This window comes from Schistocerca americana, chromosome 4 (genome assembly GCF_021461395.2).
Source record: "Schistocerca americana isolate TAMUIC-IGC-003095 chromosome 4, iqSchAmer2.1, whole genome shotgun sequence".
In the NCBI taxonomy this organism is placed as follows: Eukaryota; Metazoa; Arthropoda; class Insecta; order Orthoptera; family Acrididae; genus Schistocerca; species Schistocerca americana.
Window position 1 is genome coordinate 768,450,163 of NC_060122.1, and position 27,334 is coordinate 768,477,496.

Below are 27,334 nucleotides of genomic sequence, written 5' to 3' on the forward strand. Positions count from 1 at the left end.
CAGGGTCAACAAATAACCAAACTACTGTCAGCAGTCTCTTGCGTTGTACCAGTGCAAGCAGCCCAGCAGCAAAAGGTGCCAGAAGTACCCTGCTATAGTTCCCCTAAACTTTGCAGATGGGAATGTTCTCCAATATATCATCGCATATTTCCATCCTTGTGGACTTCAGGAATTCAGCTGCTGCCCTGCTATTCTGACAGTTCACTGACATGAAGGAAGCATAGAAAGAATAAATAACACAACTGCATCAACAATTCAATGTCTACAAGACCACAGGCGGACCTGTTGTGCACTTTTCTTTTCATGCGTAGGAGTGTACACCTGCTGCCTCCTACTGAAACTGTTTCCCCTTAGTGACCTGCAAACCCAGCCCTACAAGGTCATAATTGCAAGAGCAGATGTATTTTTTGAGTGTCAAATACATGTTTTGTTGCATGGCATAAACTTTTCCACAGTCAACATCATAGTGATCAATCCTATAAAGAATGGATTGTGAAATTGCAGAGCGCAACTAGAGACTGTAGATTCAATTGTGTCTGTGGCACAACTTATCAGGATGAAAAGGTTCATGATGCTATAATTCAGAATCTATAAGATCAGAAATTGAGGGCCAAAATTCTAAAGCACTGCAACCCTTGCCTCAGTGAAATGCTTGAAGTTATTGATGCATGCAAAGTTCAAGATTTAGCTGAGCAAGATTTCTGTCTACCAGTTATCACTTCACTTGAGACAAACAACCTTTTCTCCAGCCACAGTGCTGACCCCAGCACTCACAAATCAGCACTGTGTAGACAAGGCTGGGCACTCTACATTAAGGATTTGCTGCATCGGCACAATGCCAATTACACTGTCCCAGCTCTGTGCAAAGCAGAGTCATGCATGAAATGCTATGTCACCCATGATCAGAAGAATTGCCTCTTCAGACAAGCTGAATTCAATTTTTGTTATTGCATGGGACTGCCAGCAAAAGACTACAGAGCCTTTCTCTGTTTCATGCATGAATAATGCAAAGCAAGAATGGATGGAAATCAATGTCATTTCATGTTCAGATTCTGTGCCTGCTCCTGCTCAAAAATCAGACAACCAATGATGCAGAAAATGCACACATATGCATTTAATGCAAATAACACACACTTTCCGAGGACAGTGACTCACCTATCCAGCCCCCTCCCTGTTCCCATTCCAGCACTACACAGCTGTCATTTCACCGCCAACCCAGTCTTTTAATTTCTTTTATTTTTATTTCCCTCCTTTCCGCTACTTACCCCCTCCCCCCTCCGCACCTTCTCTCCTACCCTCCGACTAAACTGCAACACTTCACTGTCTGCCACTCCCACCATACTATCCCTCCACCTCCCTGCCCCAGACTCCTCCTTACCCCCACCCAGTTACCATTCCCATCATGCACTGGTGCCACTGCTCGCAGTGTAGTTTCAGCTCTCTGAGACTGCAGATGTGTGTGCAAGTTGCGCTTTCATGAATGTGTGTGTGCGCATGTCTGTATGTGTGTCTACTGCTGACAAAGGTCTTAATGGCTGAAAGCTATGATTGTGTGAATCTTTTTATTGTGCCTATCGCAGCTGTCATGGCACTCATGAATAGAGGGGCATCCGGGTGAGGCATGGGTAAGCTTGGCATAATCTCCTGCAGGATAATGCCTGGTGACTGTTGTGAGGCATCAGCAAGGTGGCATGCAGACGGGTCTTCAGTTGCGGCATCTTCATTTTTCGTTAACTGGTGGTGATAGCTTTTAGTGGCATCTTGCACATCAAAAGATGCAGGCTTGATCCAGTCAATGACAACTTTAGTTAGTGCACCATGAATGTCAATTCCGAATACATTACTGTCTCTACTTCGTACAACATATGGCCCCTTATATGGTGGTTGGAGCGGTTTGCAAACAGAGACACTGTACAAAAATATTTGTGTGAGGCTGTCTAAGTCTGTGAAAACAAATGGATGTCATCAAGTGTGCCTTCTGAGGATCGGTGCATATGCATTTAATACCTAGTAACATTGCCAGTGCCTTGAAAAGATACATTTCCAGCTGACATCCTTGGTTAGAAGTGATGTGTAAAGGCACTCCAAATCAAGCAATCTACTGAGCAATCTACCCATAAAAGAATTTCTGCGTTACCACCATGATATCTATCATTGGGAATGCTCCTGGCCACCTGGTGAATCGGTCCACTATTGTGAAGCAGAAGCTGTAGCCTTCAGAAACTGAGAAAGGTCCCACAATGTTAATGTGGACATGTTCAAATTGTTTACTGGGAGTACAAGTGTGCCCAGTGATGCCTTGACATGTAACGAAATTTTATTCCTTACACATGCCATGCAGCTCTTGACAAATGCTTTGCAGTCCAGGCCATATGAAACTGTGCTCAACTAACATAATGGTGCCTCAAACTCAAGGATGTGCTAGACTATGTGCAGCTGCTATCGTCCAAGTTCGAAATTATTCTGGCATTTGTTTCAGGTGTGATTATCTGTCATAGTTTCAGTTCAAATTGTTGTGTGAGCAACATGCACAATTCCTCATCATGTTGTGCTTGCACTAGAGCATCAAAATCAATGTCTGTAGCTATAGTTTTGATCTGTGCTGTGGTACGCTCCAATATATTTAAGATTTCAACATTGGACAGTGCATCTGCGGGCACACTGAGGTTGCACTGTACATAAACAAAATGAGTTGAAAACTGACCAATGTAATTTAACTGCTTCAGCAGTCTTGGAGATGCTTTGCTTGGTTTGAGCCTGAGAGTTTAAGTCAAAGGGTTGTAGTCTATACAAATGCTAAATTGTCAACCATACAAGTAATATTAAAATTTTTTGGTTGCTGTTGTTGTTGTTGTTGTTGTGGTCTTCAGTCCTGAGACTGGTTTGATGCAGCTCTCTATGCTACTCTATCCTGTGCAAGCTTCTTCATCTCCCAGTACCTACTGCAACCTACATCCTTCTGAATCTGCTTAGTGTATTGATCTCTTGGTCTCCCTCTACGATTTTTACCCTCCACGCTGCCCTCCAATGCTAAATTTGTGATCCCTTGATGCCTCAAAACATGTCCTACCAACCGATCCCTTCTTCTAGTCAAGTTCTGCCACAAACTTCTCTTCTCCCCAATCCTATTCAATACCTCCTCATTAGTTAAGTGATCTACCCACCTTATCTTCAGCATTCTTCGGTAGCACCACATTTCGAAAGCTTCTATTCTCTTCTTGTCCAAACTGGTTATCGTCCATGTTTCACTTCCATACATGGCTACGCTCCATACAAATACTTTCAGAAACGACTTCCTGACACTTAAATCTATACTCGATGTTAACAAATTTCTCTTCTTCAGAAACGATTTCCTTGCCATTGCCAGTCTACATTTTATATCCTCTCTACTTCGACCATCATCAGTTATTTTACTCCCCAAATAGCAAAACTCCTTTACTACTTTAAGTGTCTCATTTCCTAATCTAATCCCCTCAGCATCACCCGATTTAATTTGACTACATTCCATTATCCTCGTTTTGCTTTTGTTGATGTTCATCTTATATCCTCCTTTCAAGACACTGTCCATTCCGTTCAACTGCTCTTCCAAGTCCTTTGCTGTCTCTGACAGAATTACAATGTCATCGGCGAACCTCAAAGTTGTTATTTCTTCTCCATGGATTTTAATACCTACTCCGAATTTTTCTTTTGTTTCCTTTACTGCTTGCTCAATATACAGATTGAATAACATCGGGGAGAGGCTACAACCCTGTCTCACTCCTTTCCCAACCACTGCTTCCCTTTCATGGCCCTCGACTCTTATAACTGCCATCTGGTTTCTGTACAAATTGTAAATAGCCTTTCGCTCCCTGTATTTTACCCCTGCCACCTTCAGAATTTGAAAGAGAGTATTCCAGTTAACGTTGTCAAAAGCTTTCTCTAAGTCTACAAATGCTAGAAACGTAGGTTTGCCTTTTCTTAATCTTTCTTCTAAGATAAGTTGTAAGGTTAGTATTGCCTCACGTGTTCCAACATTTCTACGGAATCCAAACTGATCTTCCCCGAGGTCCGCTTCTACCAGTTTTTCCATTCGTCTGTAAAGAATTCGTGTTAGTATTTTGCAGCTGTGACTTATTAAACTGATAGTTCGGTAATTTTCACATCTGGTTACATTTGGTAGCAGCACATATTTCACAATTGTATGTCACCCACCATTGTTGGAAGGGTGACAGTCTGTGGCTGTAAAATTCGAGTGGTTGCCAACAATGATCTATTGACTGTTGTGCAACTGCCCCAATAGTGGTAGCAGACATGTCAACCATTAATGCCAGTGGAGCTTGTGCTATAAGATGTGTCAGTCATGTAGCATCTGATATTGTTATCTTTATGGCCTGGAAAACAGAGTCTGTTTTACGTGCCCACTGTAATCTGTCATTTGGCTTTGGTGCTCCCTTAAGAATTCATTTAATGAAGCTGTGATCAGGGCATAATTGGAAATTAAATGTTGTTAAAAACACTGAGAAACAAACAAAGATCTCTAATTGTGATTGGACGAGGGTATGTGATTATGGCTTGTATTTTATCTTGAGGAAGGCATATGCCATTTGTGTCAACAGAGTATCCCAGGAAATGAACTTCTGTTGCCACAAAAATACATTTTGAAGGGTTAATTAGTAGACTGTGCATGCATAAATGGTCGAACAATGGAGTTAAATGCCATCATTGTTCCTCCTCAGAAGTCAACATTACATCATTTATGTATATATAGCAAAATCAAACTCTCACGTGACTTCATCCATGGAATGCTGGAATTTTTGCAGCAAGTAACAGAGACCAGATGCCATTCTCATAAACTCAAACAGTCCACAAGATATAGTGATAGCTGTTTTAGGGACATCTGTGGCTACTGGTATCTGGTATTTGGTAATAAGTCGATCAGGGAAAAGATTGTTTTACTGTGCACATAGATGGAGAAATCCTCTATATGCAGCTTGGGATTCTGGTCCAGAATGGTCCCTGTGTTTAACTGGCAGTAGTATGCATGGATGTATGGACTGCATGGATGCCAATCATTGTTCTTCTTCAGAATAATATGTAAAGGGGCTGCCTAGTTACTACTCAAAGTTTAACATACACCTTGTGCTAACATACTGCAAAATTCCTCATTGGCTATTTTTAGTTTTTCATGTGCCAGCCATCTAGGACAGGCATAGGCATGTGGGCCCGGTGTGGTGAGAATGTGGTGTGGGTGAGAATGTGGTGCGCTGTTGTATGCTTAACTGGCAGTAATGTAGGTGACTGTGCAAAACTTCAGAAAACTCCTTCAGCCATCTCATATATTGGATACCCTTGGTGATTACATTTACTGCCATGGGGGAAGTGTAGCTGACCTTTCCTTGAGCATCTAGATATTTTGTTGCATTGTTCAAACTGTAAAAAGACAGGAAATCTGCCCACAAGATCAGTTGCAAGACATTGGTCACTGTGAACTGTCATTCGAATACTTGATGGAGACCAAGACTGAGTATTAAGGCAACTTGTCCACAGGTCTTAATCTTTGAGTCATTAGTGGCATCAAAGTAATAACCATCACAGTTGTGATGCAGTAATTTAGTTGTTGGATACATCAATACTTCAGCTCGTGTGTCCACTAAATATTGCACTGTGACCTGTGATGAACAATCGGCATGTATTACTAGTGGAGATAGGTGTAGCTGCCTCTGATTCCCCATTGCGCTTCCATTTGCATGGTGGTGTGCATTTTTGTGCAGCCTTACCAATTTTTTATGATACCAGCAAGTGGTTGACACCACAGCCAAACGGTTATGACTTCTCAATGAACACTGATACAGTTGTTGTTTGGTATGTACTGTTTGCAACACGGCAACCTGTGTGGTTAGTTCTACTAACTGCGACTGCAATGATGCTAAAGACACTGCAGCTCTGTTGGGTTGGGTTGTTTTGGGAGAAGACCAAACGGCGAGGTCATCGGTCTCATCGGATTAGGGAAGGATGGGGAAGAAAGTCGGTCGTGCCCTTTCAAAAGAACCATCCTGGCATTTGCCTGGAGCATTTTAGGGAAATCACGGAAAACCTAAATCAGGATGGCCGCACGTGGGATTGAACCGTCATCCTCCCGAATGCGAGTCCAGTGTGCTAGCCACTGCGCCTGCAGCTCTGTTACCCTGCTGTATCATCAGAGTTGCAGAACTCATTGAGGGATACATCTCCAGGATCTTATCCACTGTTTATACTAATGCATTCAGATCTCTTTGACACACTGTTAGAATGCTCTGTGCATCTGCAGGTAACCTCGACAACCAGATATCACATAACATATCAACACTGACTGTGTTGCTGGCTAGTGTGTGACAGAATGAAGTCTCCTAATTCTTTTGTCCGCAGAAGTTTCTCAAGGCATTTTTGCTTCCAATTGAGACAGGTGCGTAATCAGAGCATTCTTTATAGCATCATACTGTTCCACCTCTGGCAGTGTCACATGGATATCTTGCACCTCGGCAGCAAAGTCTTCTGTTAGTGCTGCAACAATTTAACTGACTTCGTTTCATCTGATGAAATCTGCAATAAAATGAACTAGCTCTCTATCTGTGCAAACCATAGACCGTAGTACTGGACTTTGCTGCCAATCATCTCGCAACTCTGGGTTGGTTTGGTAATAGCTGCTGAAGTATTCATTTGCATGTGAAAATAAACCCAACATAGTTGTGTGGAAGTAACACACACGTATGTTCTGATGTGACTACGGATGTCAGAACGGGCATGTGGTAGTACAAACATGTGGTAGTCTGCTCAAGTACCGATTTATTCTACATATATTAATTACAGGGTGTGTGCTATTCATAGTGCTAGTTACATTAGTCACTAAGAAGCAAGGAGTAATGAGAGAAAAAGTAACATCAAAGAATACATAACAGAAGAGTAGACACATAGACTATTTATGAACTTTCACTGTGTCTGCTTGTTCACACAAGTGGCACAAGTCACTACAATCTGTTTAACTCTGACTACAATGTAACTTCTCCATATCTGTCTAATCTCTCCCTTTTCTGTTCCTATTTTATTTTAATATCCTGAGCTTGACACTTGTCAGATATTTCGCTATCTCTGTCAATTATACTACCACATTTTTTGAGAAGTAAAACTTTCAATTCTATTTTTATTTGTAAATAATTTGTATTTTTGGCTATTTACTTTTATTTGGACTTGCATGGTTTGTTTTTTATGTAACTGGCAAGGTATCCCATGAAATATATGAGAGTACCTTATGGTTCTACGTTTTACTACTATTATGGTTGTTAATGACATGAATTACACTTATTAACAACAATTCAGAAGAAAATAAGGACTTTTGTCATGTCACTACATCAAGTATGAGTGTATAAATTTAGTAAATATCAAAAACGTAAAATTTTCAGTATGTGAGCAATTTATACTATAATTTCTTACCACCATCCTTTGTAAGAGTAGCAAATGTGTATTCAGCAGTTGAAGATCCTGCTATGTTATGTGCTTCTATCTTTAGCTGATATATAGAGGCTGGATTTAGGCCAGAAACAGTGAATCTGCGTTGAGGCTTCAAGGCATTTGACACTGTTGACAAAATATTACTTTATAAGTATTGTTCCAATAAAGCTATAATTTTTTAAGCAGTTAGCCAGATGTTCACTCATTCATTCATCATGTTCCATAGCTCCATTAGAAAGGTAAACCTTCAGGGATGGGGAACAAGTCAAAGTATATGTTGACAAAAGACAAGCAAATCATAGAGACTTAATCTGTATTCTGTATTAACAATAAACTACCATTATAAGGCTTAATATACTCATGGTTAAACCAGCTAAATTTAATCAAGTAAATTACAAAGAAAGCAGCTACTTTGGGAAAAAAGAAGCTGCAGCCCCTCAGTTATACTGGGTGAGGTGCAGGAACTTCCTTATTTGAAACACACACTACACAGCAGCCGTAACTCATTGCTGTGGGGGATTGAGCACATTCCAAAGAGCAGGACCTAACATGAATATGAATGACTCTCTTGTGCAAACACCTCCCTGACTGTCTCATCTCTTTGGGGGAGGTGGGGGGGGGGGGGGGGGGGTGGGGTCTTCAATGGCCAGCATCCTCAGCAGATTTAGCCCCCTGGTATTTTTTTCTTTTGAGCCATCTCAATCTGTGGTGTAAATCAATCATCCATGGAACTTTGGTGAGCTGCGGAACAATAATCATACTGCTATTACCAACACAGACGCAGACATGATTGACAAAGTGGACTGAAACTTCTGATTTTGACTCTCTAAATGCATTGAGCAGAACAGAGGCCACCTTCAAGCTACCATTTTCAAAACCTAATGAGATAAAATTTTAAATGCAGTTCTGTATAAAGAAAAGAGAACTAAACCAATAACTCCAGTACTTTCTGTTTTACAATTTTTAAAATAAAGGAAGTTCCCACACCTCACGCTGTACTATATACTGCTCTACAAGATTGAGGATGGTACATGACAGCCACACCCACACTTGTGGCTGGTCAGATGCATTTGCATAAGAGGTGCAGGTGTGATACTAGTCAGTGCAGCCAGCTGGCCATGTGGCAGAACACTGCATTGTGCGGCACTAATTCCCTGAGTCACTTTTCATGCAGCTCAGCTTCAGATAGCTGCAAATTTCCCAATACATTCATACAAACATCTTTTTTTCGAATCAGTGATTTGTTTAGGCCAGGAAGTTGTGAGTATTAAGGAGGCACTAGATGGACCATTCATTCCCATCTGCACAGTAAAATGTGTCATTTGCCTATTTTATTTTTGGATAATGCCGTAAAATAATCTAAGAAAAGTGTTACATTTATGTGAATGGTTGGAGAATGTCTTTCATATTAACAATTTTAATTTTTTTTATCTGAGGTCTGACATCATAGTTATTAAATGATATTATTTATTACATCTGATATTACTCCCTGGTACAGATGACTCACCAAGTGTCCAGTGTTGCGCCCCATTCGGCCGATACTGCAGTACAAAATATGTCAGTGGACAGCCATTATCAGGCCAGACATGTAGCCGCAACAACACAGATGTGGAGTTGGGTGTTATCAGCATTGCCTGGTGTGGTACACCTGGCGCCTGCCCTTGTGTGCGGACAGATAATGTTGGGCTGCTAGGAGAGCTGTCAATGTGATTATGAGCTGTCAGTGATAAGTGGTAAGTGCTACCACACAGCAGTCCCTGTAAAGTTTATACACAGTTTCAGTTAAAGGACACAACATATTTTGAGGTACACCTGACAGACAGATGAGAAAAAATATTGACTGTTAACAAAATAAACAATGCATTCACAACATATAAAAAAATATAAAAAACAGTAGCATATTCCAAGAAAATTCCTTGCAAAAATCAGGGTAGGGTGGACCTGAAGTTTCTCTTTATTCTAAAACTCATTACACAGTGAAGAAGTGTACCTCATAATCATTATTACTGACAGTCATCAGCATTAGATGTACCTTTTAACATGTTTGACTGAAATATACTATGTTTTCTAATAAAGAAAGGTGAATTATTTTTATCACCAGAATGATAGCAACGACAACTGCAGGAACAGCTACAGCAAGAAAAATAATGGTAATTCCAGATGCAGTGGGAATTGCAACAGAAATAGCAGTTATTGCTGTTACAACTACAGAGAAAGAAACAAGTCTGCAGCTACTGTTTCCTCACCTCCCCTTCCACCATTCGCCTGCTTTGAAAAGGAACATGAGAGTTGGGAGGCCTATTTACATCATTTTGTTCCTCATTGCAATGCAAGTCCAATAACCAGCCCCAAATATCAGAGTACACACTTACTGTATTCAATTAATAAGTTGTACAAAGTGGTGTAAAAACTACACCCAATTTCGTATCCAAGTAGTTTGAGCTTTGCTGATGTCTGTGGTTTTCTGACTGAATGTTTCTATCACCAAACTCATGTAGCTGCATCTAGGTTCAAATTTAATCAATGTGTTAACCAATGTAAGCAATACTATGTAGTATGGGCTGTTGACTTGCAGGGCTTAGCAACCAAATGTGTTTTTTCTTGTAAACGGTGCAGTGCATTGTGTGCGGAATCATTAAACCGGGATGTTATTATACACCTCACTACTGATAGAGAAGTTAGTGTAGAAGCTTTAGAGTTGTGTGATACAACCCTGAGTGATTTCCTAAAAATTACAAGTTCATGAAATAACAGTGTCAGCACAAGGTTTGTTTCACGATACTTTACTGTCCGCTTTCTTAGTAGTGAATTAGTAGTAGTAGTAGTAGTATGAGGAGTGTTCAATAAATAATGCAATACATTGTTTTTTCTCAGCCAATTTCAGTTGAAAAAATGCAGAATTTGTTGTGGACATTGTGGAATATTCCCACTTCAGTCCCTGTAGTTTCATGAGGTTCCTGCTTGGTTTTATGTATGTAATTGATTTTCTAATTTATTTAGATTATTCCTAGTTAGCATCTTTTGTTATAAGGTGAAATCAGTAATTGCATCTTGAGTTTTTGATATTTTGCAAATGGGAAAGAAACCGAAGTCTTTCAATTTAACCAGTTTCAGACAGTTAAGACAGAGTAACGTTTTGTAGTGTAATGTGCACTTGATTTAAAATTTTTTATAGTCCACACCTTTCGCACTGTGGTGAAATTCAGTGCTAATTATTGTAATGTTATGAGAACTATGTAATGTATTTATTTATGATGTAACACCTATTATTTGGCATTAGTGTTAAACATTTTTTTATTATACTTAAGTTAGAAGTAAAAGTAAGTGTATTAAAGTAGGGTATTTTGTTTCATTTTTCATGTACTGTGGCGAAGTAGAACCACCTCCAAGGGAACTGATAGCACTGCATTTCCTTACTACAAGGGTTGACTGAAAAGTACTGCCTCAACCTTCATAACTCTTCAACAGTTGGCAGCATTGGTACGCGGCAGGTATGGCTTGTTCCGTAGCCTCTTTTCTACAGCTTCAGTTGGCAGGAAGCCTTAGCATTGAATGGTTGTGTTGTTACAGTTTAAAGTATGGAACCCTGGTTGGTCAATGTGATTTAAGCAGCATGCAGTCATTGAATTCTTGACATCAGAAGGTGTCACCCCAAAGGAGATTCATCAGAGAATGAAAGCAGTTTATGGTGATTGTGTTGATGTGAGTAATTGTGTTGATGTGTAGGCGAGTAAGTTTAAAGATGTTGAGGTGGGATCATCTGACCTGTGTGACAAACAAAGAGTTAGACATCCTGTGACAACAACCACCAACTTTCACAAGGAAAATGTTGACAGATTGATTCAGGACGATTGTCGTATCACTCAGAGAGAAACTGCAAGCTCAATTGGCATTTCACAAGAACATGTGGGTCACATTATTGCTTTCCTTGTCTATCGGAACATCTGTGCATGATGGGTACTCCGGATCCTGACTCCTGAAATGAAAGAGCAGAGACCTGAAATTTGCCAGGAACTCCTCTCACATTACAAGAATGAAGGTGCGGCCTTTCCCCATTCAACTGTGACAGGAAACGAAACGTGGGTACACCATTACGACCCGGAGATGGAACATGGTTGTGGAAACAGAGTGTCGACTTCTTCTGTGAGGGCTTCAGAAAACTTGTTCATCATTGGCAGAAATGTATCCAACTGGCTGGTGATTATGTAAAAAAGCGAATATTGGTAGTTAAAGATCACATTCTAAGGATTATTTCTGTTTTGATTTATTAAAATATTCCCATCCAAAGCCAATTAATGAAAGTGGAGGCATTAGTTATCATTCAACACTCATAACTGCCACTTGGACCTGTTGAAGGTGTGGACAACTTTGTGAGAGTGTGTAAAAGCCCATTAAATGTGTGAAAAATTATAAACATTGAGCAAGTGAAATTTTCTGTCTAAAAGAGTGAACTGCAATGCACAGTGTAATTTAACTTTTTGCAACCCATGAGTTTTTTTAAGTATGACAGGACTTCTATAGAATGATATGTATCTTTGAATGTAATCTTCACTTACCCAAAGAGTACATCACTTATGATGAACATACATAAATTTTGTTAAAAATATAACTTGTAGATTTTTTTTGCAAATGTACAATACACTGTATGTAAATATTTTATATGGGCATTTTCATATGGCCAATTCATATACATAGGAATTTAAAAACATGTGTACTGTAGTTTTGATAAGATTTCTTATGCAATATTTTTTTGTGTGTGTAAATTTTTGACCCACTGTCTGGGATCAATTGTGGCCATTGAATTGCGCAGTTAGCTATTTGCAATATCTATCTGGTCAATCAAACAAGGGGCTGGTATGATGAAGCAAGCTGGGATATTTTTACTTTCCCTCTTGTTTTGCCATCTGCCTCCTTAAAACTCATTTTTTCATGTCTGAGTAATTACCATTAACATACATGAGTATAATCTGCATTTTCATAAAAGAGAAAGGTTGGCCCTCAGTTTTAAAGAATATAACATGAGATCTAACTTTGTGCTTAGTTTTATTTATGTAATTGATTTTCTAATTTATTTTGACTATTCCTAGTTAGTATCTTTTGTTATATGGTGAAATCAGTAATTGCTTCATAACATAAATGCTATTGTTGACTTATAAACAAATATAAATTCTGTACTAATTACAAACATTTGGAGGAACAACTAATTGTATTCATAGAGGATCTGTATGGCTCTATTTGAAAAGATGTTAGCAAAGCCAGCCCTCAATTAATTCCAAAGTAATTTCCAGTTTCGTCAAAAGTATTACTGAAACTTCCTGGCAGATTAAGTATTGTTTGCGTAACTATATATGTTAATTTCATCATTTAAACAAGTATTCGGTTTAACCCTTGTAATAGAAGAAAGTGTTAAAAAGAACCAATTTTTCTATGTATTCAGTTAATTTAATGAGTCAAGTTTTAATTGTAATTTCTGTAAATTAAACTTCGTACAATGTATAGTTTCATTATCTATTATTGTGAGGATATATAAGGGCCTGATTTTTTGTCTTGTGACAGTCAGTCCATGGCCAAGTTTCAGATGAGAAACCTGGGTTGGTTAGAACAACAATGCTTCAACTTAACTGTGAAATAAGTGTTACACAGTTAGGCTGTGTGTTAAAAGAATGTCAGTGTCTGCTCCATACGTGCCTTTCTATTCTTCAAGAACTGTGACCTTTGTGGTTAGGTTTTTCTGCTTGTAGATGTTCAACAGTAAACTATTGCAGCAGTATCTGGAGGTCTGCCCGTGAACTATTAAGAGGTTTATGGAAAGTTAAAACAATAGTGCACTGCCCGTATATAACTGTGTATTTCTGGTGGGTTGGAACAGTGACAGTAAACTATTGTGAAATGCAATTGTGCACCTTTTGGCTACATTATTTAAAGTAGTCAGTGTTGTACTTCCACACCCCATTTTTCAGCCAGTATAGCAATGCAGACAACAAACAAAGAAATAAAGAAAGCGAACAGTCACAAGCTGTCACTAAGTTTCTTTTTGTAGAAAACCACAGCATTGCAGATATTCATAGATGTTAGTAGAACATCTACAGACATCTGACATTGAACAAGAACATGATGAGTGGTTGGACAAGGCATTTGTGGTCAACGCAACAAGGTCATGCAAACCTGTTCGATCTCCTGCATGCCAGCCAGCCGCACACAGCTGTGACTCCTGCAAAGTTGGAATGTACAAACACTCTCATTCAAGGTGATCAATGGATTACAGTCAAATACATCACTGCTCGACTGTATGTCCCTGCTGGTATTGCTGGCACACTCATTAACCAATTGGGGTACACAAAGGTATGTGACCACTGGACTCCTCACCATCTCACACAAGACCACAAAGAGCAATGAAGGAGCATCTGTGTGGAATTGATTGCAGATTACAAGGCTAATTGTAACAATTTTTTGTCAAACATTGTCACAGGCATGGGTTCATTACTTTGGACTGGAAACAAAACGACAATCCCTGGAGTGGCACCAGGCCATCTGACACCTTCCGACTTCCATCTGTTTAATCAAATGATGGATGCACTCCTTGGGAAGCAGTATGTGGATGATGGGGACGCTATTGACGCAGCAAGATATTGGCTCCACATCGACCAGTAGAGTGGTACCATGTGCTCATACATTCCCTCCCAGTAAGATGGTGTAAGCTATTGACTGAACTAAGATTATGTTGAGAAACAGGGTTTTGTAACCAAAAGAGAATGGAATCATATGGTGTATTGGAATCCTGAATAAAACCAACCTGCTTTCAGAAAAAAATGTTTTATTACTTACTGAACAGCCCTCTTAGTTGCATTGAGTTCTACGATAAGATGATGACATCCAGTCAATGACCTCTTCCACTTTATCGATCACCCATTTGTACGGTGACATAGGATACAGTAATCAGTGAAGTAGTTAGCAATCCCCCACTATCATCATTAGTAGATGTGCAAACAAAGACGCACTTTGCTCACTGATTGTATGTCTCAGGGCGAGCTAAGTCTCATACAACAGCTTCCTCCCTCTCATTGTCAAAGGATCCGAGAAAAGTTCGTGCCTTCAAATCATGTCCATATTGCTGCCCATGGCAAAGCAAATGTCACAGCATTTTCAGTGATGTCACCTGTTTTGCATGCTGCAAACTGGGGCATCTAACAAGTGTGTGCCTCAGTTAGTGTTTGACAGAGACAGCTGTCAGCACATTGTATGCTACCTTGCCACTGCCTGCAGCAGCAGCAGCAGATGGGATTCAGAAGCTCATGCAGCTGGAAATTAGAAGAGCAATGCCACAGATGTGGCCATGCCTCTCATTAATGTGGACATGTACTGGCACAATGGTTTCCACATCTGTGGTACTCTAAGTGCAGAGTGGTGATGTACAATGCCAGGCAATCCCACTGCAGGATCAGATCATAACCTAGGCTCGGTATACAAATGTAGCTCAGCTGCTAACACTGTTAGGAGTCAAAACTTGTACAACAACTAGTGTTTTTGGCTTAGACACTTTTGCATTTTTTGCTTTCCAATTTCAAAACCAACTGAATCTACATTCAGTTGTGATACCATTCACAGAACTTGATACACTGGCTCATGTGAGCAATGTAAAAACTGTTTGAACAAATGTTAAGTTGTGTAACAGGTTTCCAAGACCACATATTCTTAAAGCATCAGCAGTGTCTACTTTTTGTAGAACAGTGCCCTTTTGCTGTCACAAACACACTAATGTGGAACTAGATAGACTGGAAAGTATGGTAGTAATATTCCTCGTACCAACTAGCCCAGGTTTAGGCAACCTTTGGTGGCCTGCGGGACTAATTCACATACTTACTTAATCTCATGGGCCACTCATCACATGACATGACACCAGTGCTCCTAGTGCATGTAGTCAAAAATATAACTTGCATGACATTATTGTTTATGGGTAAGCACAAATATGAAGGGCACAACTTTTGCAGCATGCCATTTTAACAAAATATAACTCAGAACATGCACTACTGAGAGTATATTCATTTTATGTTCACCCCTCTTAAGATATTTACATTTATTCACATGTCTTGAATGCTGTTTCTTTACTTATGATACTTTATAATAGCTGTCTTAAAAACTTCCATTTCAAAATTCTGCAGTACATTGCTCTTTCTCCCCTGAATTTGCTCTGCAGAATGGACTGACACTCGTCATGGACTGGATTTGGTCCACAGGCCACCAGTTGTCCACGTGTGATCTAGACAGAGGGCAACGCCCATAGTTGTAGTTAAGAAGCCACGTGGATTACTTGTAATTCATGGTGATTTTAAATCTACCTTTAAAGCTCAAGCAAATGTTAATCTGTATCCAATTCCTAGGCCTGAGGAATTATTGGCAAAACTCACTGGGATCCTGAGATGACCAGTTGAAACAGTTTTTAGTGATTAATATGCTATTTTCCATGTATCATTCTAACAGGTTGCCATTTTGGGTTGCAAATGCTCCTGTGATATTTTGGAGATACTTTGAACAATTCACCCAAGGTATTACCAATTGTGTCAATTATTTAAATGACTTACTAATTACTGGGGCCCTGTGGGACCAGCACCTGCGCAGCCTACAGATGTTGATTGAGCCACTCCAGGCCCATGGTCCGCATTGTTGACTTGACAAATGCAGTTCCTTTGAACATTTATTAAGTGAATTGGACATAACTGATCAGTCAGAACATCACAAACACTTGCCTTAATAGCCATATGTGTCCTCCTTCGACACGGATAACAGCAGCGACAAATCATGGTGTGGAAGCAATGAGGGCTTAGTAGGCCACTGGAGGGAGTTGGCACCAAATCTGCACACACAAGTCACCTAATCCCCATAAATTCCAGGGAGGGTGGTGAATCCACACACACAAGTCACCTAATTCCCGTAAATTCTGGGGAGACTCATGATGAGCTCTTACATCACGATTAGTCACATCCCAGATCGGGTGAGTTTGGGAGTCAGCGCATCAATTGCACCTCGCCACTGTGTTCCTCAAATGACTCCACCACACTCCTAGTCTTGTGACATGGCACATCATCTTGTTGAAAAATGCAACTGCCATTGTTATGAAGGGGTGTATTTGGTCTGCAACCAGTGTACAATACTCCTTGGCCATCATAGTGCCTTGCATGAACTGCACTGGACCCATGGATGCCCCACTGAATGTTACCCAGAGCATAATGGAGCTTCCGGCAGCTTGTCTCTGTCCCGCACCGCAGGTGTCAAGGAGCTGTTTCCCTGGAAGATGACAGATTTGCACCCACCTGCCACCGTGATGAACAAGGTATCAGGATTCCTCAGTCCATGCAGTGCTCTGCCACTGAGCCAACATCCAGTGCCAATGGTCATGCACCCATTTCAGTCGCAGTTGCTGTTGTCATGGTGATAACATTGCCACACGCATGGGTCATACTTCGTGTCAACATCTTTTAACTCTGATAATCTACCAATGCCTGCTGTTCAAGTAGGACTGGCTTTGGCAATCTGAATCTGTTACAATATCCCCATGTACATATAACCCATGTAATTAGTCCAACGGGTACTAGTGTTAATGGAAAAGAAGTAACGCTGGGGAAAACCACTTTGTGTAGATATTGTCGAGTATTCCATTCAGTGAAGCACACAGTGGCATGATCTATGGTAATTTGACATTGTTCCCAAACTATTGGCTCATCAATGCATTATAGAAAGTGAGCCTCAAATTATTCTGACGTGTGGGTAAGCTGTGAGATGGTGGCAGTGCAAAAGGTGTTTCAGGCAAACATAACAAAAAAAGGTTTAACACTAGTATTATACATATAAGTTAAGTGAGCAGATAGTGTAATGGTGGGTGTCATTACATCACAGTAAGACCCGTTGAATGAAAGTCCACTGTCAGATCGAATAACATGCAATGTCTGAGAAATAAATGCATGAATATACACTATGTGATCAAAAGTATCCAGACACCCCCAAAAACATACGATTTTCATACTAGCTGCATTTTGCTGCCAGGTACTCCATACCAGCGATCTCAGTAGTCATTAGACATCGTGAGAGCAGAATGGGGCACTCTGCAGAGCTCACGGACTCCGAACGTGGTCAGGTGATTGGGTGTCACTTGTGTCATACTTCAGTACGCAGTATTTCCACATTCCTAAATATCTGTAGGTCCACTGTTTCTGATGTGACAGTGAAGTGGAAACATGAAGGGACACATACAGCAGAAAAGCGTACAGGTAGACCTCGTCTGTTGACTGACAGAGACTGCTGACAGCTGAAGAGGGTTGTAATGTGTAATAGGCAGACATCTATCCAGACCATCACACAGGAATTCCAAACTGCATCAGGATCCACTGCAAGTTCTGTGGTAGTTAGGCAGGAGGCGAGAAAACTGGGATTTCATGGTGAAGCGGCTGCACACTGGTAAATGCCAAACCACGCCTCACTTGGTGTAAGGAGTATTAACAATGAACTGTTGAAAAGTGGAAAAACGTTCTGTGGAGTGATGAATCACAGTACATAATGTGGCGATCTGATTGCAGGGCACGGGTATGGCAAATTCCTGATGGACGTCATCTGCCAGCGTGTGTAGTGCCAACAGTAAAATTCGGAGGCGATGGTGTTATGGTGTGGTCATGTTTTTCATGGAGGGGGCTTGCACCCCTTGTTGTTTTGCATGGCACTATTACAACACAGGTCTACATTGATGTTTTAAGGACCTTCTTGCTTCCCACTGTTGAAGAGCACTTCAAGGATGGTGATTGCATCTTTCAACATGATCGAGCACCTGTTCATAATGCACAGCCTATGGCGGAGTGGGAGTGTTACATGACAATAACATTCCTGTAATGGACTGGCCTGAACAGAGCCCTGACCTGAATCCTATAGAACACCTTTGGGATGTTTTGGAAGTGCCCTACAAGTTTGTCTCTTTCTTGTTTGGATGTGCCTCCACAGAGATCTGGTTTCCTGTACTCTTCTAAGCATCTCTTCATTTGTTACTTTGTCTCTCCAGCTGATCTTCACCATCCTTCTATAGTACCACATCTCCTAGGCATGGCATGGGAAATCTGTTTCCAGCCCAGGTTAGGAGAATAGTGTTTGTCTTTGAAGACCTTTGTGAAACCTTCAGTGGGCATGGGAATTCTCCTCACTGCAAATAAGTTGTTCATGGCTGTGCAGGCTGTATGGGAGTGATTTTGTTTGTGTGGAAGGAGTTGCAGCTGTCAAAATGAAGGTACTGTTGTGGTTAGTGGATTTAATATGGACATAGGTGTTAATGGAGCTATCAGAGAGGTGGTGGTTACCATCCAGGAAGGTGAGATGTTTTGTTGCAGAGGACCTGTTGAAGTTGTGGAAGAGTTGTTGAGGATGTAGATAAATGAGGACAGGGTGTCATAGCCATGAGATCAGATCATGAAGAAATCACCAATGAACCTGAAACAGACAAGGGGTTTGGGGTTTGGGGAGAATAGTGATATTTCTTCTAGATGGCCCATAAATAGGTCGGCATAGGAGAATGTCATGGAGGGGCCCATGGCTATGATGCAGATTTGTTTATATACCTCCCCCAAAGGAGAAGTACTTATGTGTGAGGATATAGCAGGTAAGATGTATGAGGAATGAGGTAGTGGGTTGGAGTCAGAAGGACACTGGGAGAAGTAAAGTTCAATAGCAGCAAGGCCATGGGCAAGATGAGTATGGCTCAGCTGGGAATGCAGTGGGGATGGTCAAGAGTCTGTGAAGAAAGTGATTAGTATTTTTGATGTGAAAGGCAAAGCATCACAAATGATTGGAGGTGTTTGTAAATGAGCAGAAATTCTTCCAGTTGGAGCACAATAAACAGCTACAATGGGGTGTTCAGGATTGTTGAGTTTGTTGATTTTGGGGACCTTGTAGAAAGGATGTGTGTTGTGTGTCTTTCGGGTGAGAAGTGAGATGGACTGGGGGGGACAGATTCTGGAATGGGTCTAAGGATTTCATTTGGGATTGGAGTTCATGTTGGACTTTTGGGATGGGGTCACTAAGACAGATCTTCTAGGTGGAGCAGTAGACCGTTTTTGACATTTCTCCTACCTGTACTGCACTCAGTTCCACATGTCTCGAAGTCTCATATCCTGATGTTATCAGTAACATGATGAAAATTGACTTTAGAAAGAATATGCCCTAATGATACATACCATGCTCTACTCATAATTAAGTGGTTCCTTCACACTTTATTTTCAGTTTGATGATTTTGATGGCCGGTTCCAGTCACACTGTAAGCTATCTTTGCTTTTCGCATGTCTTATCTTCTGGGTTGGTGGGGGAAGCGGAGTTGGTTGTTAGCCTTTGATGGGTAACCCTCAAGATCTGGTGACATTCGCTGGGAGACGAGTGTCAACGGCTGCCAAATGAGTGTGATGACTGTTATATGTTGTGGTGTGAAATTGGTTGGGTGTTTTGGTGACATGGGCAGCTTGGAGATACAAGTTCTGTGACTATGCTGGGAAAAAAATTTGAAGTGAAGTGGTGAAGCTGTGGAACCCGCTCCCTCATATTGTGTACGTGGTATGAAGTAAGTGGTTGGAATTGTGTTTTGTTGACCGATGCACTCAGAGCCATTTGAACTTTATTATTATGGTGAGACTTTCATAGTCAAACTTTAGGATGGTGTGGAAGAGTTCAGTTGGCCTAGTTAAACGGTGGCCATTATTTGTAAGTTTTCTCAGAAGTTTTACTAGTGCTTTGTGTCTCTTGTGATCAAATGATTTTATGTTGGCATTTTCAAAGCCTGCACTCCATTAATACAGTTGTCCATGTGTAAAATGTTTAAGGTCAAAGTGCGATTTTGTCAGTAGTGTAACGTGTTCCTTTACACACTTACCCATATATCGAGTCAAAGGTCCTGCCGAGTGTTTCTATGTTTCAGAGTTATTGGAATGTCTTTGTGAGAACCTGGCCACTACCGGGAATTGTTCACATATCGCCTTCCAAAGTTTAGTATTTATCTTCCCTCCGCCAAGGCAGGTTAAGTTGGTAGATATATAAATATGTATTGTATGTAACCTGAACTTCCTGGCAGATAAAAACTGTGTGCCAGACCGAGACTCGAACTCGGGACCTTTGCCTTTCGTGGGCAAGTGCTCTACCAACTGAGCTACCCAAGCATGACTCACGCCCCATCCTCACAGCTCTACTTCTGCCAGTACCTCGTCTACTACCTTCCAAGCTTTACAAAAGCTCTCCTGCGAACCTTGCAGAACTAGCACTCCTGAAAGAAAGGATAATGCGGAGACATGGCTTAGCCACAGCCTGGGGGATGTTTCCAGAATGAGATTTTCACTCTGCAGCAGAGTGTGCACCGATATGAAACTTCCTGGCAGATTAAAACTGTGTGCCGGACTGAGACTCGAACTCGGGACCTTTGCCTTTCACGGGCAAGTGCTCTACCAACTGAGCTGCCCAAGCATGACTCACACCCCGTCCTCACAGCTCTACTTCTGCCAGTACCCTGTCTACTACCTTCCAAACTTTACAGAAGCTCTCCTGCGAACCTTGCAGAACTAGCACTCCTGAAAGAAAGGATATTGCAGAGACATGGCTTAGTCACAGCCTAGGAGATGTTTCCAGAACGAGAATTTCACTCTGCAGCGGAGTGTGCGCTGATATGAAACTTCCTGGCAGATTGAAACTGTGTGCTCGACCGAGACTCGAACTCAGGACCCTTGCCTTTCGCGGGCAGAAGGTAGTAGACGAGGTACTGGCAGAAGTAGAGCTGTGACATCGGGGCGTGAGTCGTGCTTGGGTAGCTCAGTTGGTAGAGCACTTGCCCGTGAAAGACAAAGGTCCCGAGTTCGAGTCTCGGTCCGGCACACAGTTTTAGTCTGCCAGGAAGTTTCATATCAGCGCACACTCCACTGCAGAGTGAAAATCTCATTCTGGAAACATCCCCCAGGCAGTGGCTAAGCCATGTCTCCGCAATATCCTTTCTTTCAGGAGTGCTAGTTCTGCAAGGTTCGCAGGAGAGCTTCTGTAAAGTTTGGAAGGTAGTAGACGAGGTACTGCCAGAAGTAGAGCTGTGAGGATGGGGCATGAGTCGTGCTTGGGTAACTCAGTTGGTAGAGCACTTGTCCGCAAAAGGCAAAGGTCCCGAGTTCGAGTCTCGGTCCGGCACACAGTTTTAATCTGCCACGAAGTTTCATATCAGCGCACACTCCGCTGCAGAGTGAAAATCTCATTCTGCATGTAACCTGTTCGTATATGAACCTGCTTCCCTAAATATTAGGGACAGACAACTGGCTAAACCTTACGCTGCATAGCATCTGCTGAGTTCCTTGTGCAACTCTTTCTCGTAATTTTTTTTAATACGTCTTAGCACATGAACATTTGTTTTTAAAGATCAGTGTTTCTGTGGTAGTTTTTTTTATTTAAGTGGTTCTATCATGTTATGTAATCGGATTTTAGATTGGCACTAGTGTGCAAGTGTCATTAAGTCGCCCTTTACTGGTAATTGTTTTCATTATATGTATTTTAAGGGAAATTTTACATGGTAGTTTGAACTTCTGAATTTGTCAGTAACTCTGTTTTCCTAATAAGGGAAAATAAAGTGAGGGGTATTAGTGCCCAGCAACATTGAGTGTAACTGACCTTTTAACAAGCAGTTCTTTAACAGACTGACATAGTAAGTTTATAAGTGTAAGTTAGTGATGAATGTTTTAATTGTGGCCATCTTACTGTAACAATTGGTTTTAAGGATTTTGATGAAGTGGCTATGTGAGGTATTGATAATTGCTAAGCTTAAAGTTTCTATAAATGCCTGGCACATTAAGTTTTCTATAACTGTCTCTTAAGGGACTGTTTATTTGATTACTGAGTACATTGGGTTTCTAACTGTATTTGCAAAACTTTATCTAGTGGCTTGTCCACAATTTGTAATCATTAAATTCCTTAAAAGGTGTAATGTCAATAAATTGTCCTAATTATAAATTGTGACTACCAACCATGATTCCATCCCGCTTTCTCTTTTATGGTATTTAAGATATGGTGTGTAAGTGTGGTATGATTAAGGAAACCCCCATACCAACTACTTGGTGGACATCATAGTGGCAAATACCACCCAAACAGACTTTGAAGGCCCAATGGTACTGACTGGTCACTGTGTCATCCTCAGCCCTTAGGTGCACTGGATACGGATATGGAGGGGGATGTGGTCAGCACACCACTATCCTGGTCATTGTCAGCTTTTGTGACTGGTGCCACTACTTCTCAATCAAGTAGCTCCTCAACCAGTCTCACAGGGACTGTGTGCAACTTGCTTGCCGACAGTATGCAGCAGATCCAGACAGTGACCCATCCAAGTGCTAGCCAAGCCCGACAGCATTTAACTTCAGTAAGCTGATGGGAATCAGTGTTACCACAGCAGTAAGGCCATTGGCAGTGGCATGTGGTCAGCACAGATTTAGAAATATGACATTAGCAGTGCACACACTATAGTTTTCAATGACATCACCAGAACAGATTATAGCAACCAAATAGTAATATTTGTGCAATATTGTCACTCAATAGTCGGATGTATATTAACTTTTATTGAGAAGTTCAACAGTCACTAAATCATCTGAAACTTTCAGCTACAATGATGGTACATGGTTAATAAGGTATCCGATACTTTTTCTTACCGACCTACATAGTTGAGGGTAAGATTGCTGAAACCAACATAATAGCATTACACGATTGCTTGCTGGTCACAAACTTTTAGATATGAGGATGTGATGTGTTTAATGTGAGGGTGCAATCTGGCACGAAAGATTAACATTATGACTGGACTTCACAGACACAAGTTTGGATTATGGTGGGCTATTTAAAGATTAGTGTACACATATTTGTTAATTTCGGGAACTAAATAATGTTTTGAAAATTGGGTACGTTAGATTCTGCTGTTTTGAATGGACTATAAGACTTAACTGTTACCTGATTTATGAAACATTGTTAAAGGTTAATCAATTAGAAAAGTATGCAGAATCATTTTATGCTTATTGGGAGTGGAGTAACTACAAGCATGCCATCCATCTTAAATTTTTTTTACACTAGCTGAGTACTCAGCTTTGTTCAGGTATGTATTTATCTCAATTCTAGTACTCCATCTCCTCCTCCCCTCTATCTCCTCCTCCCCCTTCTCTCTGTTCACCTCCTCCACACCCCACACACTGTCCACCTCCTCCCATCTCTCTCTCTCTGTCCATCTTCTGTTTTACCCTCTGTTTGTCCATCTCTTTGTCCCCCTTCCTCTGCCCATCTCCTCTTTCATTTTTGTGTCTATTTCCTCTTTCCTCTCTCTCTGTTCATCTCCTCTTCTTCCCTTCCTCTGTACACCTCCTTTTCCCCTCTCTCTCTGTGTCATACAAAGATATAATTTTGTAGGTACATTCAGTGGCACATGCAGATACTGTCTGCTAAACATGTTGTGAATAGAATCAGTAGCAATGTCATACATGATGTGACAGTTTAGTGCATCACTATGTTATCTAGAAAAACCTTGAAGAAACCCACTGAACTGATGACAATTGACACCATGCCTTCATACAAAATTCACATACTTCACTACAGTGTCCATTCCATGATGAAGTTCCATAGTCTCAACCCACAGTGCCTTCTGGTGAATGAAACAATGCACACCACAGATGTCCTTTCCCAAGTCATTCTTAAATTAATTTTTTTGGCAAGAGACAAAACCTTGCTGACATTGCAGTGCGGCATCTGTAGCCACAGAATAAAAGTTTTTCAATAGCAAATTCATGCTGTCCACAGACTCACATATGGGTTCAAAAATATCAAGCACTGCTGTCATACAATCGAGTGGTATCATATGTAGCAGCTACTTTGTAATTTGCAGTTGCTGTTACACACCATATACGAAATAGCAAGTTTGGCACAATCATCCGTATCTGGGTTTCCTTCAAGTGTGAGAGAAAAAGTTGTGAAACACTGTGCTTTATTTCTGAGTTGCACCTCCAAATCAGTTCCCATGTCAAAGATTTGACAGGACATCATTTGTTTTAGCAAATAAATGCCTTCAAACATTGCTAATTCCCATGGAATCATGTATTCTGCTAATACTACCAGACAAGATTTAATGAGAGATCCCAAAGAGAATGTTTTCTATATTCTTGTAAACTGTCGTGCGACGACGACATCGATATCTCTTGTAAGGCATGTTGGCGGCGTTCAATGCAGTTGCCTGTGCAGCAGCAAGACACAGAGTGAGCATAGCGCGAGAGCGCGCTCGCTTATATACTGTGCATGGACTTAGAGTTTTCACAACTGCCAGCGGGAGCGTTATCCCAGATGCACGTACTGGGTGTTCTAGATATGCGCGTCCCCGCTGGTGCGCCGCCAAAGCTGAGCCAAACGGTTACTACTTTGTAACTTGCACATGTAACAGCTTCATCTTGGTTTTCTTCAGCAACATTCTGAAATTAATAAACATTTTACAGTAGTACAGGACTTCTTTACAGTTTTAAAAAGAACTCAGTCACAATATTTTCTTAACATACGTCTCCTTGTATGTTTCTTCTTGAATTGGTGACCATTCCTTGAGAGCATTCCCTACCATTTGGTCATAATGTACTGCATTGAATGCAATTGGAATGATGTTATAAAATACATTCCTTTGTAAAAACAAGCACTTTTGACACACCAGACACTGTGGAGATCTGTTTCTGTTAGGCACTGTGGATGTCTGTTTGTGTCACTGGAGAGATTTGTTTCACCTAATGAAGCAGGAAGTGGTTTCACTAACCGCACATTTTTGTTAGTAACACAACTACACATCCATGAGAATTAAACAGGCAAAGGTGCAACTGTTTACTTGTGCCTGCAGAGCATTAGTGTGTGTAATGTCAGCTCCCACCACAACTACAGCTCCAAGCTGAGGCCATGAGTACTCCAGCCTGAGAGGAACTTAATGGAACAGTCCAATCTAGAGAAAACCTTCCTAGCCTCCCAAAATCTCAAACCTCTTGCCTGGCTCAGGTTCATTAATGATATCTCCACGATCTGGACCCAGAGCCATAACACCCTATCCTCAACACTCCACAACCTCAATGCAGTCTTCCCCTTTCACTTTACATTGTCCACCTCAACCCAACATGCCACCTTCTTAGAAAGTGACCTCCATCTACCTGATAACTTCATCCACACCTCTGTCCATATTAAATCCACTAACCCCCAACAGTACCTGTATTTTGACAGCTGCCCCTTCCACATCAAAAAATTGCTCCCACACAGCCATGCCATCTGTGGACGGCATATCTACACTGTCAAGAATTTCCTTGGCCAGTATACTGAAGGTCTCATACAGACCTTCACAGACAGGTACTATCCCCAAACCTAGTCCTCCAACAGATTTCCTGTGCCATATCCTCACACACCCCTAATCCTCCCAACACCCCAAGAATCAGCTGTAAAGTTGCAACAACTTCGTCACCCACTATCATCCTAGGTGACACTGTGTTTTAGCCAGCTTTCTGCCTTTTAAGAGTGCTTCAAACTATGACATTCTGTTGTGAAAGCATTGGAAACTGATCACTAAGATTTTAGTACTAAGGTGGTTTGAAAAGTTCTCAGAGTGGAATAGAAAAAAAGTACTTACATCACTGAAATTTTTTTTATTTTTCAATGTAGTGTCATTGTAAATTAATGCACTTGGTCCAACAATGTTCCAGTGCCTTGATCCCATCTCGAAAATGAGTTTCCCCCAGGCCTGCAAAATAGTTGCCAACTCCAACTATCAATTCTTCGTTTGAAGTGAATCTTCGCCCACCAAGAAAAATTTTCAGTTTTGGGAAGAGAAGGAAGTCTGATGGAGCCATATCACATGAATAAGGTGGGTGTGGCAACAATTCATACCTTACTTTGTGTATTTTTGCCATGGCGATGGAATGCATTTTTGATGCAGCGTCAAGAGTCGCGGCACCCATGTTTCACATAATTTTTTCATTTCTAATACTTTAGTTAAAATGTGATATACCCTTTCAGATGACATCTGGCAAGAGTGAGCAATTTCATGCACTTTCAATCGGCAATCCTCCATGACCATTTTGTGCACTTTTGCAATGATTTCTGGAGTGGTAACACATCTTGGCCAACCCCTGCATGGATCATCATCTAAGCTCTCCCGACCAAATTTAAATTCTTTTGTCCTCTTGGCAACAGTTGAATAGGAAGGACAAGAGTTCCCCAGTGTATTCTGGAAATTGGCATGAATGTCCTTTGCTTTCATACATTTCTTTATGAAGTACTTAATCACTGCTCAAATCTCGATTTTTTTCCATCTTCGCAAATCACTACACGGGAACAACAACAGCACCACGTCACCGCCACAGCTCTCTTACAAGAGCTCTGACATGGCACATGTTTACAGGCAACAGTCCAATGAATATCATGTGAACAACTCATAGTGCTAGCGCTGACCTCTCATGTGATTCCGAGAACTTTTCAAACCACCCTCGTAATTTAGTTCGTGGCGGAATTCCTTTCAGTTTTACACTAATAATTTGGGGTCTCCTACAATTACTATCATCTAGACTAGTTGGAGTCACCTATCTAAAAATAGACCACACACAGCAGCCACATGGGTAGCAGCCTCTGATCTGTGGTTGTGGATGGTGCTATACATTCCAGGAAAAAGGATATTTTCATATGTAAGCCTGAATGTGAAACAGATCATCAAAGATGTACAATAAAAATTTCACTTACAAATGTTATTTCCTGCACATTACAACAATTTACATGCCCTGACAGAAAAGTAAAGCAGCCAGAAACACAGAAGGATGTCAATATAACTTCACAACACACGCACACAACT

At 41.0% G+C, this 27,334-nt stretch overlaps 1 protein-coding gene across 1 annotated transcript in view; it reads right to left on the reverse strand.

The window, feature by feature from the left end:
- The window catches only part of LOC124613789 (Down syndrome cell adhesion molecule-like protein Dscam2), a 273,808-nt gene that overhangs the window by 38,929 nt on the left and 207,545 nt on the right, over positions 1-27,334 (reverse strand). The window contains exons 20-21 of the mRNA XM_047142510.1: positions 8,972-9,221; positions 7,447-7,590 (exon numbers count right to left, since the gene is read on the reverse strand). Coding sequence (XP_046998466.1) covers positions 7,447-7,590; positions 8,972-9,221 — 394 coding nt within the window. The remainder of the gene's footprint in view (positions 1-7,446; positions 7,591-8,971; positions 9,222-27,334) is intronic.